The sequence below is a fragment of the Struthio camelus genome, chromosome Z (assembly GCF_040807025.1).
Source record: "Struthio camelus isolate bStrCam1 chromosome Z, bStrCam1.hap1, whole genome shotgun sequence".
NCBI lineage: Eukaryota > Metazoa > Chordata > Aves > Struthioniformes > Struthionidae > Struthio > Struthio camelus.
The window spans coordinates 18,993,440-19,013,536 of record NC_090982.1 but is presented as its reverse complement, the minus strand read 5'-3'; the positions used below and the strand labels follow the sequence as shown (position 1 = coordinate 19,013,536).

Sequence of the window (20,097 nt, the reverse complement as noted above, 5' to 3'; positions counted from 1 at the left end):
ACAAAAAAGTCTAATTAAACCTTTCTTTGCTTTTCATGCCTCTAATTAGTCTGGGATTCTTTCTAAAAAGTTGCTCAGTACAATTTACTACATTTTTGTGACGATACGTGGTCATATACCTTCACTTGTACATGCAGGCATGTAGGTATTTATCCTTACCACAAAAATGCAAAATTTGACAACTGAACTCTCAATATATCACTTGGAAAGCTAAGACAAGACATGTGATTTAACTAGGCCATATTTGTTTATTTAACAAATCTAAAAACTTTCAAGCTGTTGCTATTCACTAAATTCAAGTTAGTCCCTTTCACCACTATCTTGTTTTTGGTGATACCATCCAGTCCTTGATCTCCTGTGTTTCTTCTCTATTGCCCTATTCTCATAGTTAATAGACCAAAAAAGGAAACTCTTTGTAGTACCCCACATTAGGGATCCAGTTTCACTCTCCAGACACCAGGCTAATGACTTTCCTTGGTTTCAAGTACAATTTATTAGAAAACAGAGTTTCATAATACATGAGCAGCTGCCTTGGATACCAATCAAATTACGTCAACGTGAATCTTATCACATCCTTGGTCTACCGTACAGAAGATTAAACAAAAAACCAAACCCTAACTCAGACATAAGTCAACGAAAATATGGAAGAGAAAAGGCTGAAGGAGCACAGAAATTCCGAAAGTAGGCACAAAGCACTCTTTCCTTCACTGATCTCTCCTCTGCAGCTGCAGTGTTACAGCTTTTAGAAAGCTTGTGGCATACCTCTTTTAGCCACATTACCAAAAAGCCACTAATGTTTGATTTCTCAAATCTTAAGGCCAAATCCTGCCCTCTTTAAAAGTAAATGCAGATGGTGTTAAATGCTAGATCACTACAAGGCAAAGAGAATGCCTCCTGGATACTGAACAGAAATACACGAAAAAGGAAAGAAATATATTATTTTTGATGCTATATACCTTTTAATTTTATTAGTTCAGGAAGATATATTTGTATAAACTCTTGAAAAGACAGATGTATGATAAAAACTGAAGAGTTCATCACTGTTCATCACTAGAGCCATACATACTACAAAGGCAGGTTACGTAATTACAGTACACACGTATGTTCAATACTGTTCAAGAGCATCTGCTCTGAAAGACACAATAATTCAGCAATGCAAGGGTTCAGGCAATAAGATAATTACAAAAATAAATAAAGTCTTGACTTAACATATTTATGTTTCACAAACAGGTATATATATACCTAAGACTTCTATCACACTTTCAAGGTTAAATACTTCATATGATTTCCGAGTGTAATGTAAGTGAGCTAACAAATTCTTAGCCTTTTTTTTCCTAATAAAATCTCAGGCTTAGGGAAAAACACCCACCCTAACCCTTGAACTAGTTAGCAATATAGGCTCTCTGTCCTATGTATATTCCTCAAACCCCTTGTGGACGCAATAACAGGCAATAGTCTAGCCTACTCCCCATAATCACTCAGTCAGGTCTTTAGCTCAGAAAATACAATTGGTGACAATTAAGACAGTAGACTCTATCACGTGGAAAACTGGTCCACTGGGAACTTGGCTGAAATAGCTGCTTAATAATTGTAGTAACTACTTTGGTCACTATTGACTTTATACTCAGAAGCAAAACCTTAATAACCTTTGATCTACTGCCACCCTCACATTGTTTTCTTTCTGCTCTACGAAAGTGAATCTATTTTTTATCTCCCTAAATAACAATAGTTTTTCCGTTACAGTAAAATATAATTTTACTTCACATGGCAAATAAAAACCAGTTTAAAAAAACAAAAACAAAACAAAACAAAACAAACAAACAAACAGGTTTTATTAACGGTCAATAAAAATGAGTACAGACAGCTGAGATTTATTAGGAATGTTTGCATATTACGTTGAGAAGCACACACATAGCAGCACACTAAGAAAAATGTTCCTTTTCCTTTAACTAGAGAACAGAATATTTAGTCCCTCACTCAAAGATATTCATGAAAAGCATGTGGACCACAGAAGAAACCACTTAACTCAAAGGAAATTGTAGATTAAAATGGCCACCTTCAGAAGAAGGAGTAACTAACAGAATTTTCAGAAAGCACAAGGCAAACCATTTAATGTCACCACAGCAACATCTACTTTTTTATATTTCCATTTCAGAGACTGTTGCAGAAACATCACACAATACAGAATAATTCTATTATTCAAACAACGCTTACGGAAAACTGGCCTAAAAATAACTATCTGAACCGACAACAAATATTTTGAAACACACGAGGGCATGACCATTGGAGCACTAGTGCATTACCAATGGATAATTTTGTTTATTTTTCATTACCTTCATGCTTTTTCCTCTCCCCTTTAACAGTGTAAGGTATAACCATGACTGTTTGGATAATGAATGTAGGTCATGAAAAGAAAAAATGCTCAAAGCTCATGGATATCTAAAAAGGAAGTTTAAAAGGTTAAATTTCTACACTCATATTAAAATCAGATTGAGGAAGTGACAGGGAAGAAATGTCAAAATAAGTTTTGATCAGAAATATTATCACATCAATGTAACTCCAGGGCAAAAAAAAAAAAAAAAACAAGATATGAAAAATCATTACATTAGCTGAGTTTTAAAGAAAACTTTAGGTTCAAACATTTTCATCTCTTTTCCACAACTGCATCCTGCAAGCATTTAAGAAGTCAAGCTTTCCAACTCCAGAAGCCAATTTTAAGTTCATCTATTGGTTAAATCGTTGTATATTACTCAGGACTGCATATTTGAGATACTACTACTTTGCCTGTTTGTGACATTAACCTAAATAAATTCAAGAACTAGTTTTGTTTCTCAGTGTGAAGTCTTGTAAGAGCCTAGTCATGTCTCCACAATACACAAAAATACATACAGCAGGCAGAGAGGTTTTCAAAGGAATCACTTGTTTGGAGGAAGGAAGATACACAAACGCTTTTCTCTCCTGTCCCCTGCCCCAAAGGTTGCACTGAAAACCAGTAAATTCTCACAAGATCTTGGTTCTGTTCCCTGCTTTTAGGGTCTATTCACTGATCTAATGACCAGCTAATGGAAATTATAGAAACTTCCTGGTAGCAGATGCAAGACTCCTCTCTTCCTTTTTTACAAACATCTTCCCTCTTGCATGATCTTTCTTTGCTCCCATGAATCTTGCAGTGTGGAACAGTGGAGCTTCAACAGGTTATATGAAGACTGTATCCCCATAACCTAAAGATTAGGGAACACTCCTAGGAGGCAGGGTGTCAACTCCTGAAATAAAGAGGGAATTGAAATAACATTCCCACTTTTTTGTTGGATTCTAATCAATAAGCAATTTTCCGAAATAAATTTGCATCTATCCTTCTTTTAAAAAAAAGTGCGCTACACACATGCTACAGTGACATGATTTAGGAATAAGGCTTCCAGAAAATATTTCTGAATCTGAGTTCCAGTTCCCGCAGCTCAATGTTAGATGACTAAGCCCGAAAATATCAAACATTTCTCTCTTTTCAGAATTGCCTACTGGTCAAGTTCAACAACTTTCCAAATTCAGCAAGCCGGCTGCAATGTAGCCCACTTCGCCGCACCTAGTTTCACACATCTAAACTGTGTAAAACTTGAGAGCTTAATTCAGGGTTCTGAACTTCTCTTGGGGAACAGCAGCCTAAAAGTTAAGCAAGGTATCACAGTTCATCACCCTAACTCTCTTTGCTGAGTCAGCCCTAAGTTTTCACAGAACAGATAATCAATTCATCTGAAGTTGCTTCTCAATTGATAACAGCAAAACATATTACTTAAGTGATTTGTTTTGTGGTATCTTCTTGAGAGTTTATCAGAAAGTAAGATGCAAAGCAGCACCACATCAAATTCACCAACTGCAGTGTCTGCAAGGCCAGGAATAAAAAACAGATATATAAGAATTATCCTATTGAAGCTACCAAAACTTTTTAAAAAAGAAGGCATCAAAACAAAACACTTTCCAGGCCCGACTTACTAAGTCCTTCGACAACTATATTGCCTTATTTCTAAGACAGTAATATGGCTATATTCACTTAGAAAAACGAAGTACAGCATTACATTAAGTCTAGTGCAACTGTGCTCTCTGAAATAGTATTTTACATAGGATATTTTTTAAAAAATATCCTACATACTCTACTCTTATGGCTAATAAGAAATATGGAGGTGGTATTTTATCTCTGTATCAAAAGGCCTTTCATTTTTCCTTAAGTCATAGCTCAGACTCAGTGTGAATTTTATGTATCTACCTATTCTGTCTTTAATTAAGCAGAAAAGTATGACTTTATGTTGGCTATGGTTAATGTGTATTTAGCATTCAGCAGTATTTAAATAAAAAGAATCAGAAGCCATTAGCTAACATTCTTACTAATGCAGTTTTAAGCTGAATTGCTTCAGAATTTCAAAAGGTTTCAGCCTATCCTACACAAACTGTAAGTCTTAAGTGTCCAGTCAGAAAAGATCATCCTACCGCTTACACAAAAAACCTCTATCTCCAAGTTTGTTCCAACATGAAAATCAATTTAAATATATTCAAGAAGGAAATTAAATCATAATCCTCAGTCATGGAAACTGTTAGAAACATGAAAAAGGTCAATATGCCTTCACTAGCCGCAAAGAATGCCAAAACCAAATACCCAAAGCATGCTTTATGAATTGCACAGTCCTCATTGTGTCACTGCCTAACAGCCAACAGTATCCTGCTGCAATGAATCATCACTTTGAATTTAGTGTGCATGTTTCCCTAGAAAGTGAATTTTACTCGAATAGTAAGAAAAGCAGGGGATCTTAGCGAACTTGGAAACAACATTTTATTATCTTTAATCTCCTCTCTGAAACCCAATGCAGCTGGTCTCACTTCAACAAGGAGTCAGCAATAGTGCAAGAGCTGGCCAAACCACAGACCTCATAACATCTTAGATACATGCATGCCAAGATCATTGAAATGTAAGCTGTTTTTCTTTTTCCAAAGACCCTTTGACTTCATTTTTAAGATGGAGAATGCTGGCAATAACAGCCTCTGAGAACCTTGACCGTGAGATGACAAGTCTCTAGTTTCCAAGAACAGAAAATATAGCCTGTGTTTGTCATAAAAAATACATCAGGTTAGCTAGAAAAGCAGGTTTCCTATAAGTATTACATGGATCAGCAACACATTCTGTAAATTCAGTCACTATATTGGTTTCCACACTTCTTTGCCTTACCTCCCTCTATTGTCTAGAATAAAAGAAAGGACAAGAAATAGTGAATACAATTTGCTTTCCTTACAATACAAATAATGTAGACTAGCTTGTGAAGTTAAACTAAAATAGAGCATTTTGCACTGCAAAGCACTGAAAATTAATAATAAACTTAATAAATCTAAATCTTAAAAAAAAATAAATTTGAAGCTATGAATAAATGGAAAAACCACAAAGAATTCCACCTTACACAGTAAAATGCATTAAAGAAAACAAACAGCTAAGCAGTTATAACAATTTTACTACAATAATGGGTGGGAGTATAAAAATTTAGACAGTCTTATAAAAGTTTGCGTTTTTTTTTTAATCTATGCCTCTCAAAATAATTATATGAGCCTTCACCACATGAATAACACTGTTCTAGATATCAGAGCCAAAGAAGTTACTTTTTGTAAAACAGAAGAGTTCTTGTGGTATAGTCTTCAAATTTAGAATTCTCCTGATACTACAAAGGTGAATTCTGAACGAGTCTGTTCATTCCATCTGTCTCAGTGGAAACACCAAAACCCACAGATTAACAGACAAGGTCATTCAGTCGATTGATCATTAGCTTTGGAAAATTTGTTTCTCTAACTTATCACATGCCAGGTCATTCGAAAATAAAGAAAGGGTCACATATATTGTTTGCTTTTAGCATATACAAAAATTGATAACTTCATTCCACTGTGCAAAAGCCTGCTATCAATTGTTTGATCCTGTGAAAAGTATTAACTTAATAATCCAAAAATTGTCTGTCAGGGAAAACACATAGCTTCTTCTTGACCTTCAAATTCAGAGTTGAAAGTTATTTAACAGAAATGGGACAGCCCTTCTACTTTTGCTACCTTTGTTGTTCCATTTCTTTTGTACATAGAAGGAGTATCTCCTCTTTGCTTCTTCAGCACCTTCACGTCACAGAATCACAGAACGGTTGAGGTTGGAAGGAACCTCTGGAGATCATCTAGTCCAACCCTCCTGCTTGTCAAGCAGGGTCATCTAGAGCACACTGCACAGGATGGCGTCCAGGCAGGTTTTGAATATCTCCAAGGATGGAGACTCCACAACCTCTCTGGGCAACCTGTTCCAGGGCTCCGCCACGCTCACAGTGAAGAAGTTTTTCCTCAGGTTCAGATGGAACTTCCTGTGGTTCAGTGTCTGCCCGTTGCCTCTCTGCCTGTTGCTGGGCACCAACGAGAAGAGATTGGCCCCATCCTCTCGACACCCCCCTTCAGATACTTGTACACGTTGATGAGATCGCCTCTCAGTCTTCTCTTCTCCAGGCTGAACAGGCCCAGCTCCCTCAGCCTTTCCTTATGAGAGATACCCCAGTCTCCCCATCATCTTTGCAGCCCTTTGCTGGACTTGTTCTAGCAGGGCCTTATCTCTCTTGCACTGGAGACCCCAGGACTGGAGCCAGCACTCCAAGTGTGCCCCCCCCCCCTTTCTCTCCGCCAACAAAGGAGTGGCAGAGTAGAGGGAGAGGATCATCTCCCTCGATCTGCTGGCAGTGCTCATTGGCCTTCTTGGCCACAGCAGCACATTGCTGGCTCATGATCAGCTTGTCTACCAGGACTCCCAGGTCCTTCTCTGCAGAGCTGCTTCCCAGCCGGTCGGCCCCCAGCCTGTCCTGGTGCATGGGGTTCTTCCTCCCCAGGAGCAGGACCCTGGCACTTGCCTTTGTTGAACTTCAGGAGGTTCCTCTCCGCCCACCTCTCCAGCCTGCCCAGGTCCCTCTGAATGGCAGCACAGCCCTCTGGTGAATCAGCTATTCCTCCTAGTTTAGTATCCTCAGCAAACTTGCTGAGGGTGCACTCTGTCCCTTCCTCCAGGTCACGGATGAACAGGTTGAACAAGACTGGACCCAGGACTGACCCCTGGGGGACACCCCTAGCTACAGACCTCCAACTAGACTCTGCGCCATTCACCACAACCCTCTGAGCTCGGCCATCCAGCCACTTCTCAAGCCACCTCACTGTCCACTCGTCTAGCCCACACTTCCTGAGCTTACCTACAAGGATGTGATGGGAGACAGTGTCAAAAGCCTTGCTGAAGTCCAGGCAGACAACATCCACTGCTCTGCCCTCATCTCCCCAGCCAGTCATTCCATCCGAGAAGGCTATCAGGTTGGTCAAGCAGGATTTCCCTTTGGTGACTCCATGCGGACTACTCCTGATCACCTTCTTGTCCTCCACATGCTTAGTGAGGACCTCCAGGAGGAGCTGTTCCATCACCTTGCCAGGCAGGGAGGGGAGGCTGGCAGGCCTGCAGTTTCCTGGCTCCTCCTTCTTGCCCTTTTGGAAGACTGGCGTGACATTGGCTTTCTTCCAGTCCTCAGGCACCTCTCCTGATTGCCATGACCTTTCAAAGATGATGGAGAGTGGCCTAGCGATAACATCCGCCAGCTCCCTCAGCACTCGTGGGTGCATCCCATCGGGGCCCATGGATTTATGGATGTCAAGTTTGGACAAAAGATCTCTAACCTGATCCTCCTCAACCAAGGGAGAGTCTTCCTTTCTCCAGCCTTCCTCTCTTGTCTCCAAGGTCTGGAATTCCTCAGGACTGGCCTTAGCAGTGAAGACTGAAACAAAGGCAGCATTCAATAACTCTGCCTTCTCTGTATCTTTTGTCACCAGGGCACCTGCCCCATTCAGCAGCGGGCCCACGTTTTCCCTACTCTTCCTTTTGCTATTGATATATTTGAAGAAGGCCTTCTTGTTGTCCTTGACATCCCTTGCCAGATTTAATTCCAACTGGGCCTTAGCCTTCCTTGTCGCATCCCTGCACGCTCTGACAATGTCCCTGTATTCCTCCCAAGTGGCCTGTCCCCTTTTCCACATTCTGTAGACTTCCTTCTTCTGCTGGAGTTTGGCCAGGAGTTCCTTGCTCACCCATGCAGGTCTCCTGCCCACTTTGCTCGACTTCTTCCTCAGAGGGATGCACTGATCCTGAGCCTGGAGGAAGTGACGCTTGAATATTAACCAGCTTTCTTGGACCCCTCTTCCTTCTAGGGCCCTACCCCAGGAGATTCCCCTAAGTAGGCCCCTCAAGAGGCCAAAGTTAGCTCTCCTCAAGTCCAGCGTTGCAATCCTACTCATTGCCCTGCTCCCTCCTCGGAGGATCCTGAACTCCACCATCTCATGGTCACTGCAGCCAAGGCTGCCCCCAACCTTCACCTCTCCAACTAGACCTTCTTTGTTCGTTAGTACAAGGTCCAGCAGCACACCTCTCCTCGTTGGCGTCTCCACCACCTGCGTCAAGAAATTATCATCAGTGCTCTGCAGGAACCTCCTCGACTGTTTGTGCCTAGCTGTGCTCTCTCTTCCCAGCAGATGTCAGGGTGGTTGAAGTCCCCCAGGAGATCCAAGGCCTGTGATTGTGAGGCTACTTCCAGCTTCAAAATACGCCAGTATTTTCAAGGGCTTTATATTTCTAAGAATGCAGATTAAGAAAAACGTTGGTTAAAAACATGTAAGTAGATAGAAACTAGAAAGAAACAGGCTACAAATGTTTGCAGCTGAACTGAAAACAACTTTACCTGTTAGCTTATAGTGCTATAGACAGGTAAAGATTTGGTTTGGACTGTATTTTGAAAATTATTCCATACATCTCGCAAAAAAACTTTCCATGTTTGAAATTCAGTAGCAGAATGACAGAAAAGTTCAGGTTAGAAGCAACCTCTGAATGCCATCTAGTCCAATAGTCTGCTCAAAGTATGGCTAACATTAAAGTTAGATCAGCAGCCTCCCTAAGCAATCTGTCCCAATCTCATTGTGAATTTTTTTCTCCTATATCCAATTGGAATTTCCCTACTTGAAACTTGTGATTATTCTTACTTGTCCTTTGTTATGCCTCTGCCTCACTGAAAAGTGTTTGATCCTATCTTCTCTATAGTCTCCCTATACCATAGGCTACAAGCCCAGACCATACGTAGGAGTGTATAACCTTCACAGAAATTCACAGGTCAATTACTATACACAACTAACTATCATTTCATAAAATGTTTGTTTGCCCAGCTGATGAATGATTTGCCCCTAAGGACAGTTAAAAAGAAAAAAGTTTCCCCTTACTTCACCTGTAGAATTTTTGATGTTTGCATAAGAATCAGCTTACGCTTGCCTATATCGTTACTTCTTAACTTCTTATAAGAACAGAAAAGTCAAGTTCATTATGAAAATTAAAAGAGAAATCAGAGTCCAGAGAAATGCATCAATTCTCAGGGAAGTATCCCATTTGTTTGTAAAAATTCTAAAGATTTAATTAAGCATGAAGCTTCTTCAAAGCAAAGCCTCCACAGATTTTGCACCAGCCACTCAACCACACTATGAGCATAAGTGTGAAGAAAAAAACATCTATACAGAAATACATAAGAAGCACAGAAAGATACAATATTGCTCCAACACATGCATTCATTTAAGGTGTCCACAGTCAGGAAAGAAGGAGCCAAAGTACTCATATACTTATCTTCCTCTTTGTTTAGTGTATGGTTTTGTTTTGAGAATACAAAAAATGAAACTCATATTAGCTCTTATAAAAAAAAATTGAAGAAAAAAGTTCATCTTGACTGATACTTAGCATCATCAAGAAAAAGACTGCAAAGCCTAGCATGGAAAATTCCACATAATTAGTAGTCTGTACAGTCTTTTCGGTCTTTCTGGTGACTTCACAGACACTGCTCTTCAACACTTCATTTTACAGCTTGTACCCTGCAAACAACAGAAATCGTCTGGAAGGTTATGTCACTCATTCTGCTTTTTGGGCTATATGGTAACTGGTTATTTACCACCGTAGAATTTCTTAAGTGTAGGCAGTAGTTAAATTTGAAGCTTAACCTGAATCCACTTACTTTTCACATAATTTTCAACATGCTGTGCCATTAGATTACTATAGATAGAAGGAAAACTAGTAAGGTGCTGAGTAAATTTTGTTTTACAAGTAAACAGCTTTTAGAACAGCATTATTCCATGTAATGTAAAAGCACTTCAAAAATAAAGAATCAAAGCTTCAGTGTTCAGAAAAATACCTATCTAAACAGCAAGATGATCATTGGACAAGCAGCCCCTTGTATTCACCCCGTTATTCTTATCTCAGTGACAAGAAATAGGATGGCAAACATGGAGTTCTGTTCTTACTAAGCCAGATACATGCAGTGATAATGGATAACGCCACCAGGTGCAAGCTAATTCTATGTTACACTAAATATTTTACCAAGCTACTATTCTGAAGCCCTTGTTATGTATTGACAGGGGAACAACAGCTGAGGATTATTTTGTGCTAATTACTATTTAAAATATTTCAAAGCTTTAAATCAATAAAATGTTGTTAAACTAAACCTATAACTGTAATTTGTTCACAATAAGTGTAATTCAGTGGTTTTACAGTTCATAACTCCAGGTTACAACAAAGTAATGCTCTCTAATTCCAAACACAGAGCTCAGAATCCCTTGCGAGTCCTAACAAGCAACACTAGCTTGCTTTACAATCTATTTAGGAAGTTCATATTTAGTATATATAAATTTAATAAATAATGGATTTTTAAAATATAAATAATTTCAAAAAAGTAAATCCTCTTGCACTGCAAAAGTACCTCTTCTCTCCAGACCGCCTTCCAAAATCCAAAATCAAGTTTTACTTTCCCTGTCTTCACTCCTCAGAAGCGTTGTTGTCATTATACAACTCCCCTTCTTCCTCGCCATTTTCAGAATAGCCTTTAATACCATCCTTGTTATTAGACTACCTATCCTAGTCTCATCACTAATTGCCACATCTTCCTCAGCAAAATTATCCCACTTTATCGGCAACAATCCCAAATGCTTGTTTGCTTTCAAGTGCAGTGATGAACCTTTTCCACTGCTGACAAACCTGTATACCATTTGTTTCTAATGATAACTCCTTTTTTATTGGAACTATCTTCTGATGCTAACTTTTCTGATTGTTTTCAACAACTCAGTGTAGCTAATACTCTCCTCTCCCAATTTAAGCAAAAACATCTCCCCCACTTGCCATGGAAGTTCTATATTTCACTCCTACTTTCCACACTAAAATGTTTGACCTTTGCTGTTTTCTTTGCCTACTTTTCTTAGTCGTAAAACATAACTAAGAAATACGTCATTTTTGTCAATGGTATAATTTGAAATATTATGTGAAAAGACGGCAACAAACTTACACTCATGCTGACCTCTCTACTACCTGCCTAAATCTTGATCAGTCTTTGTTAGCTGCTGATCACCCTGAAAATCCTACTAATGAAACCAAGGAAAACCCTGAAAGAATCTTTACACTCCAGCTGAATCTCTTTTACATCAGCTACTTGATTACCGTGTTTGTTTTAAAATCATACAGTGTTAGCATCAGTCCGAGTATGCTTTCTGCTACTTCTTTTTGCACATAATTTTATCTAATATTAATATCAGGACCCAACCATTTAATCCCACCATAAGCATAACCTCATGACTACTTTCTCTACTACTGGCATTCAAAATCTGAATTTCACATGAAATTGTGCTTTAAAGCCTTCCACAATGTGCAACACCTATATCTTTCCTCACCTTTCCCCTTAATAAGGGAAGATCATCAGGTGTTGGTACACATTCCACCCTGGCAAATCCATAACCACACATTCTAGCCACGTTAACCAAGAGGCAATAGTATAGCTGCATGTGGCAGAACTTTAAGCAGTCTCAAGAAGGCTGGACTTCTCACTAACCTATGTCCACTTACTCTGGAATAGATAATACCTGAACCTTAATCGCCTGCTTTATTTTAAGCTTAACCACGGATTCTTTTCACTCTGCTCCTTTGAATCTAACCACTAAACTGCTGGGTGCAGCCTTACTTCCCTTATTCCTCTAATTTTGACTAAGTTCTCGCTTAACAATCTGGCCTTTCTGCCTTGACATTACCACAGCAATGTAATCATCTTCCCTTTCTGCAGCATATATTTCTCTCTGTAAGAGAATTTCTCATTTCTCCCTGTAAGGTTTTCTGTGATAGGTTATGAACTGTACCACTACCTGAGGTTTTTCTAAATACAATATATTATCCCTTGCCATTTCCAGTTGGTTCATAAGAGTTAAGTGACCATTGAAGACCAGAGGGAATGTCACAGACAATATCCTCAAAAATTGATACACAGAGTATCTGTTTGTACTGCTGTGCACATTTGTGCAATGTACTTTATAAGAGTGAGTAAATGTTCAGATTCTTTGTATGGAAAAAAATGTATATGTCCACCATAAGATATAAATGGTGAAAAAAATGAGCACAATTTAAAAAATATTGCAGTCTAAAATAAAACACTAAATATATTCTCCATACATCCTTACTCTTTTTCTGCAACAAAAATAAGAATAAATGAGTCCAATTATTATTATATTTCAGATACCCATAATGCCATGAAAATAATTGCTTTGGGCCTTCTTAATAAACACCTTCACATATTCAGTATTAATATTCCTTCAAGCAGATTTATAGCATCTTAATCCTTCAAGAGGTAAGAAATTCCTATCAACAGTACTATACTTCATATGAGTCAGATAAACAGCAAAGAACAAGCACTGCTTTCAGATAGTTACTACCCTTAGAAATTTCTTTCAAAATGTAAACAACTTATACAGATTTTTGAGTTTATAAACCTATAATATAACCTGAATCATTATCTATATCTTATGTACGAATCCAATACACATACCACAAAACTAGTAATCTAGCATTGTTTTTGCTATTACATACTAAAATTTGTTTTCTACAAAGCATTAATTTTGAAGAGCAGTTCCAGCACATAGAACAAAATTCCTCAAATTATTAAGTGAGACAAATAAATTCTCTTTAGCCTGGGCCTAAAACCCTGAAATAAGTACAATGGAAGAAGAAAATATTTAAGAACAAATGGCACAGTGAAGAAATTTTTAGTAGTAACAAGCAGCCCAGAGATACTGTCATGAAATAAATATCAGCAACAAACTGAATAAATTACGTAAATCATCAATCACTCCAATGATTCTTCATGGCAAGAAAGACTTTTTCTAACAAACTGTGCTGTAAAATGAGGTATCATCTTCAAGATGTTTTCCTCCCTCCCTCTGAAAAAATATAGAGGGAAAGTTGTAATAAAAATTCTGCCTGCCAGCCAGCAATTATAATGGATTCTATTCCCTTTTCCATCAAATCTTGCGTCACTACATCCGTCTCTCTTTTCTCTCCCCATATTTTACTGTTTATTAGGACTTTACTTTTGTACTTTTGTTAATTCCTTTTTGTCTTTCATATTTTCTGTTTTTAACAGTTTTTTGCAAGTAGAAAGTAATATAAAAAGCAAAAAAAATGCATTAACCAAATATATAGATACATACACGAACAAACATCCATATTTATGGTCTGGCAAACTTATCAGACACGCTTTTTCCGATGTTTCATATGAGGGAGTCAATGGAGGAATCGGTATACAAAATATACACAAATAAGTTTCTTTGCATAACTGTTGATGGTGAAACCGCACAGAGAATACAAATAAGTGAAAGTTAATCTATGCTTAAACACAAGTAAACTCCAAATTCCATAGCAGTCAGTTTTAGCTGTTGTCTGCAAGTCTGGGCTTCCAGGAGGGAGTGATTCTCTTTTCACAGCACATAGAAAATATTCCACCCATCATGCTTTTCTCAGTTCTCCATAAAACTGATGTGACTGTCTTGAAGAACTACATGCATACCCAGAAAAATTAAGGAGAAAAGTATTACTGTGCATGCCAGACTGTTTCAGCTCACTAAGGAAGCACTTGTCTGCCATTTTAAATTTTTAACAGAGTTGATAAGATCTTTACTGCCTTTATCCTAAGATTCAACTCATCCTCCACTTCTTAGAAGAAAGTATTACACTAGTATGTTAACATCTGCTACATTTTACTGACACTGGAACAGCACTAGCAGAAATTATTACAGCATTCTTCCTGTAAGAGCATGTGCATAAAAACAAACACAACTTTTGGACTTTTCTTTCAGTACACTTCCCAACAATACCTAGTTAACTTCAGAGATTCTCGTGTTGACTGCGAACACTGCAAGGAATACTAATTTGCACTGGTAACGTTCATTTTAAAATGGCAATACCTCCATTTTGTCTTAATCCAGGATATTTTTCCTTTCCTCTAGTACATCTGTAATATGGACCAATATGGTTCAGGAAAGACTTGAAAAGGAATTAGTATCCACGACTACTACTTCAAAGGGTGTAACAGAGACTGTTTAGTGACTTTGCTTATCTAGAAGTGTAAGCAAATATCCATAAACTAGAAAAGTATTTATCATTTTATCAACTCATAACTTCTTCAAATTAATTCAAAACAAGTTCTCAGCTCTGATCCACTGTGTTTGTGGGCTTTAAGCCTTACATTAATGCCTCAATCACTTCAAATTTTGCAATATTCAGTGAGGTTTTTTTTAAATAGTACCATAAAATTTCTAAGAATATAAAACATTTTTGGTGCTATCATTGCTTTAGTTAAATTGCACTTAGAGTCTTACAAGTTTTGGAATTGCCTGATCTTTGCATCCATTTTTAACACAGCTATCATTCCTGTGCTTGAGAAGACTCTCTCTGTTAGAATGCTCAAATCTATCAAAGCAGCAATTTCCAGAGACAAAATATTCTTACTCAATGTAAAATTGACTTGCATTACTCCAGTAGGCCTTGTTTACCTTCTCTGTCTAAACACAAGAGATTCACTGTACAGGAAGAGCAGGTAAGCATAACGCAGTTACGTAGGAACAAGCAGCTGGCCAATTTACCACATTCTTTATAACAACACAATCACAAAAATTATATTTTTGATTTGCCGTTTAAATATATGAGGTTGCATAGGTCTTTCTCTTTTGTATGGATATAAAAAATAATCAATATAAATCTAATAATGCCTGAAAGAAATATCAGCTACAAAATTCCCCATACAGTTTGGATGACTAGAAAGTGCCAGGACATAAGGACTACATGTCTGTCTTTCATACATCTTTCTAATGTTTATAAAGTCTTTTCTTAACTATTTTTAAAAGATTTTCTGATCAGTACAAAAACATTACTCTCATCGGTATACTTACGTATCTATGCGTATCTGTGAAATATTTGATTTACTTCTCTCCAGTAAATAAAAGGCTGTTCAATTAAAAATCTAAGTTTATGGGGAAAAGGACAGAAGGCTCATATTTCAACAGTACCTTCAACATTAAGTCTCCTCTCCTACTTGGGCTACCAAGTAACAGCAGAGAATACACCTGATTCAGTGCATGTATATGTATAATATAAAGCACATAAGCAATCTCAAAGGACTAGTCACACTTTTACGTGAACTGAACATGAGAGACTGATTTTAAAGAGGCCTTAGAAGATTTCTCTCAAATAGTATGAGGGGTTCCCAACTCAGTAAGCTTCTGATACTAATTCATTACTACTTTCTTCTGTTGAACTCAAACAAGCCCTGTATACTTTTCAGTCTTCTCCTTTAAAATAACAATATGAGTTACTGAGGTGTTCTCTACCCTGACAAATGTCACCTGTATGATAGCATTCTCAATGAATAAGACTATCTTGGCCTATCACTCTGAAGCAATTCTACCTCAACTGTTTGCTTTAGTCAGATCAAAAAAAAACAGAAACAGGAAATGAACTTTCATAAAAATTTAAACTTGCCATGACTTTGGCTCCCCAAAATGAAGATAATTAATACTGTAGAGATCCATGTCTTCAGTGTGCCATGCAAATGTTGTTTTCCACATGCCAAAATAGAGATATGGGGTATTTACACCCTCAATAGAAATTCCACAGTCTTCTCCTACAACATCCAATATTGTATTAAGATGGGCAATATTCCATTCCTCAATGTCCTGAAAAAGACACATAACAAAAGCATTAATAACAATTAACTAAAGTAATGCAACCTTACGTAATAGTCTCACTCAAAAGATACATGCCTCCCCTAGAATTTCAAGGAACTGCAGATTAAAACAAATTTGTAAATACTTTGGGAGACTGCTGAAATTACCTGAAAAAAAAAAAAACTCTTGACCTTGAATAGGATTTAGATCAGGTTCTAACTCTAAGATATTCAGAGCAGAAAACGTATAGAGCTTCATATTTGCTAAGACTTAATATACTAATTCTAAAAAGGATTAGAACTCCATCCACAACATAAATAACAGCAGCAGACAAAAATCTTTGATCAGTGAATAGCTATAAGCCATTAAGTTTCACCAGGCCTATCTATGCTTTTAAACTACTTCTAAAGTAATACTACACTGTATGAAAAACACTTAACAAATGGTATCTTTCCTCTGTAAGTTTACCGTATGCTGTGAAAAGTATGATAAATAAAACCATTGCATCACTTCAGAGATATTTCTAAAAGTAATGAAAAATTGCACAACAGAGCACTTCAGAAGAAATCTAGTGATTCCCCAGGATTTCTGCTGTTTTTCCTGTGTAATAAAAGCCCTGCACGTAGTTTTTGTTGAATTTCAGATTCACCTACAAAGTGCAGTACTAATCTCAGGTCATACAGCATGTAAAAATCAGTAGAGCCAAGAGCTAAGCTACAAAAGTGAAGAGAAAGAGATTACACTTCATTGTAACTGCAATCATTACCACCTCCAGGAAAGGCATTACCAGGTGCACAGATAGTCAGAAAAAAAAAACAAGATAGATAAGCAAAACCATTGTAAACTCAATTCAGGTAACTCATCTTATTGAGACTACAGCACTAAAATATGTTATTAACCACCATCTCTTCCCCTGCCGCAACCCTACACTGATATGCTGCACAGTTCTCGTAATCTTACTCCTCAGGTCTGGGGAATCGGTTGCTGGCAGACTGCAGTCCTAACTCAGTAGATTAGGACTAAGAAACATGGTAATATATGGCAGTTGAACAGGTGGTAAAGAAAGTTATGTCCAAAGTAAAGGAAGAAATAATGCCTGATAAAACTCTCAGTCTTCATTTCCTTGCTTTCTGAGATTTTATATCAAGTATGTTATGCGTGCAGCAACCAGAACTGATGCACAAGACAGTAACTTCTGTATGAATTTCAAACTTTCAGTCAAAGAACCACCTCTAGCGGCAGGGACTATTTTATTTAAAAAGAAAAGCTATCCGTAAGTTGTCTGGGAATTGGAACATAGGAGCTGTACTTATAGAACGAGTTAACTCCAGATAACATTTTTCACTTTTTAACGAGAGCTTTAGATTTGAGGCATTCATGTGACAGAAAGGGCATTTAAACTAAAAAAAACCAATATGATAAGCATTATCAGAGCAAAAAACTAAACAAAGATGATTTTAAATAGATGCTGGTAAAATTTGCAGCTTTCAAATCTCAAAATCATAACTGCCAGCAAGGCAAAAAAGTTATCAGGTAAAATTTGTTTTAAGAAAGAATTTTAAATTAATTATTCTTCAAACTAATTCATAGATTTACTTGAAAAAACACATAGATTTTTGTTCGCAGATTTTGCACAGTCATTTGGAGAACCAAAGTGTAGCTATTAGACATACAACAAAAAGACTAGATATCTGCTCAGTATGGAAAAAATGAGGGCAACGACTTAACCATGGAGACATAAAGGTACTTACATAACGTTATAACACAAGAACAAATACACCAGATAAAAATCAACTGTTAATCAACTCAGTATCCACTTTCTGACAGTAGCCAAAAGCAGACATCTAGAGAAGTGTCCAAAAACAGGATATATAGGGTAAACATAGTAATACTTTTCCAGAATACCCTTCCAGCGTCCAGTAATTTGCAGATTGAAGGTTTCTCCAGACAGAGGTGGTAAAGTTGTACTTAACAGGTCCCAACAGGCTTTTTACTCATTGATTTGTCAAGTCGCTTTTTTTAATACAAGAAAGCTTTTAGCAACCATAATATCCTGAAATCTTACCCTCTGCTTCCAACACTTAAGTAAATGTTAGGAGAAAAAAATATTTTATTTTTTATTTTTTAAACACCACATCTAATTTTTACACCCCATGTTAAGTTACTATTAGTCAGCAAACAAACACACTGCTAGTATTTTGTCCCTGATACAAAAGCCAGGCATCCAATGAACAGGAAACTAAGTTGTTTCAAGACAGAGAACATATAAAATAACCTCTACAAGAAACATGAGCCATTTCCTAAAGATTACTTTAGACAAGCTGTAGAAGCTCTGCCTTTAGAGGCCATGCTCAGTTGGGTTGAAACATTAAAATCACACTAGTTTTAATGCTTTCCATATTCCTTGATCTTAAAAAAAAAGTTTTATGTCTAGCTTATTACAAGCTGTTACTTTGTCTCATTGACACTACCTTTTTTGGTATTGCAAAACACTACACAAACATTTGTATTAATTTTTAATACAATATGGTTCAAACTTTAGCCATACTTACGCAACTGTTTTTAAACTTTACATTCGCACTGCAGACTATAAAAATCACAGGAGCTTTAAAAAAGTACTTTAAAAGTCAATATGTAAAAGCATTTCTCAAAAATACTTCTCAAAAGTATATCCTAGAAGGGTATTTTATATTTAATAATCAGCATTAAAGCAACAGTACACATACTACTTGATCTCAAAGTTTAGCTGGTAGTTTCTTAAAAACACAAAATGCTAACTAGCCATTACAATCTATTCAGTGTTAGGAAAATAACAAATATTAATTCTGATTCTAGACTATATCAGAATATTGGTTTACAATTGTTTCAAGGGGATAGGCAAAGAACATGTTTTAACTTATCCACATTTTTGATGGCAAATTCTTTAAAGAATACCTATCACATACCATTCCATTGAATATCAAGGAAAAGCTGAAAAATAGGATATTTTTCTACATTTACTATAACAAAGAAATAGTTTTCCAGTACTACAAGCTTGATACATCCTCTCATCTATGGTATTTGCAACAGCATATGAGACTTGCCTTACACTTCTTCTGAGAAATATTATAAAGTTACAGGTAGCAATTTCTACAAAAGACCACTAGTCCAAACTTTATTAAACTGTTAGATGACTTAAACTTACTGTAAATTGCTGTCCAGAGTTGCTACGGCTCATCAGAACCAGCTTTTAATGTGGAGATAAAAAAGGGAGAGCTTACAAGTGGCTCTCAAATATCTGAATACTTGCACATTTTGGAAGGAGCAGACCCATTCCTTTTCTCAAAGGCACATAGAAACTGTAGCTCTCAATACCATGCACAAAAAGTCAAGTTCAAGATTTGAAACAGAATGAGGACCTTTCTGCCAATAATGAAATTGGGCTCCATATGAAATTAATTTCTATCCATTTCCCTTTTTAAAGCAATTACAATAGTGATATAATACTATTCTTTGCACTTTCCTTCCACAAATCAGCCAGTCTGATGTATTTTGTTTTTATGAACATAATTTCTGTATGTATATGTTAATTCGCACAATCCTCTTTCAGTGTTCAATTTTTCTTTTAATTATCTCATGGGTTCATTTCAATAAGAACGTGACAAACAAGAAACCTGTTCTGCAACTAGGATTAAAAAACCCCTCTGACCGACTAACAGCTCAAATAAAAAGAGTGAAAAAAAAATTAATTGAGACAGAGTGAAAAGGTGTAGGAGAAATACACAGAAAAATTTGTGCTTTTTCGCTCACTCCTCTCTCGCTTTCTCTACACACCCACCCACTCACAGCCTCAAAAATAATAAAAAACTGCCAGGTTTTTATTACTTCTTCAAACTTTATAAAGTACAAATAAAGAAATGCTATAATCAGAATTCCTGCACCATAAAACACCAATTAAGAAATGTGATCAATCTTCCTTGATTAATCCATTTCTTCTCCCCAGTACTTCTTCAGGAACGACTTTTGCTATGC

At 37.0% G+C, this 20,097-nt stretch overlaps 1 protein-coding gene across 10 annotated transcripts in view; it reads right to left on the bottom strand.

Annotated features, from left to right (window-relative positions):
* Positions 1 to 20,097, bottom strand: part of KDM4C (lysine demethylase 4C) — a 279,152-nt gene that overhangs the window by 219,694 nt on the left and 39,361 nt on the right. For all 10 annotated transcript variants that reach the window (XR_011137826.1, XR_011137825.1, XM_068927788.1 and 7 more), the window contains one exon: positions 15,902 to 16,095. Coding sequence is in view for 8 of the 10 variants with exons in the window: in XM_068927788.1 (XP_068783889.1) it covers positions 15,902 to 16,095 (194 nt within the window). In the remaining 2 variants the exon portion in view is untranslated. The remainder of the gene's footprint in view (positions 1 to 15,901; positions 16,096 to 20,097) is intronic.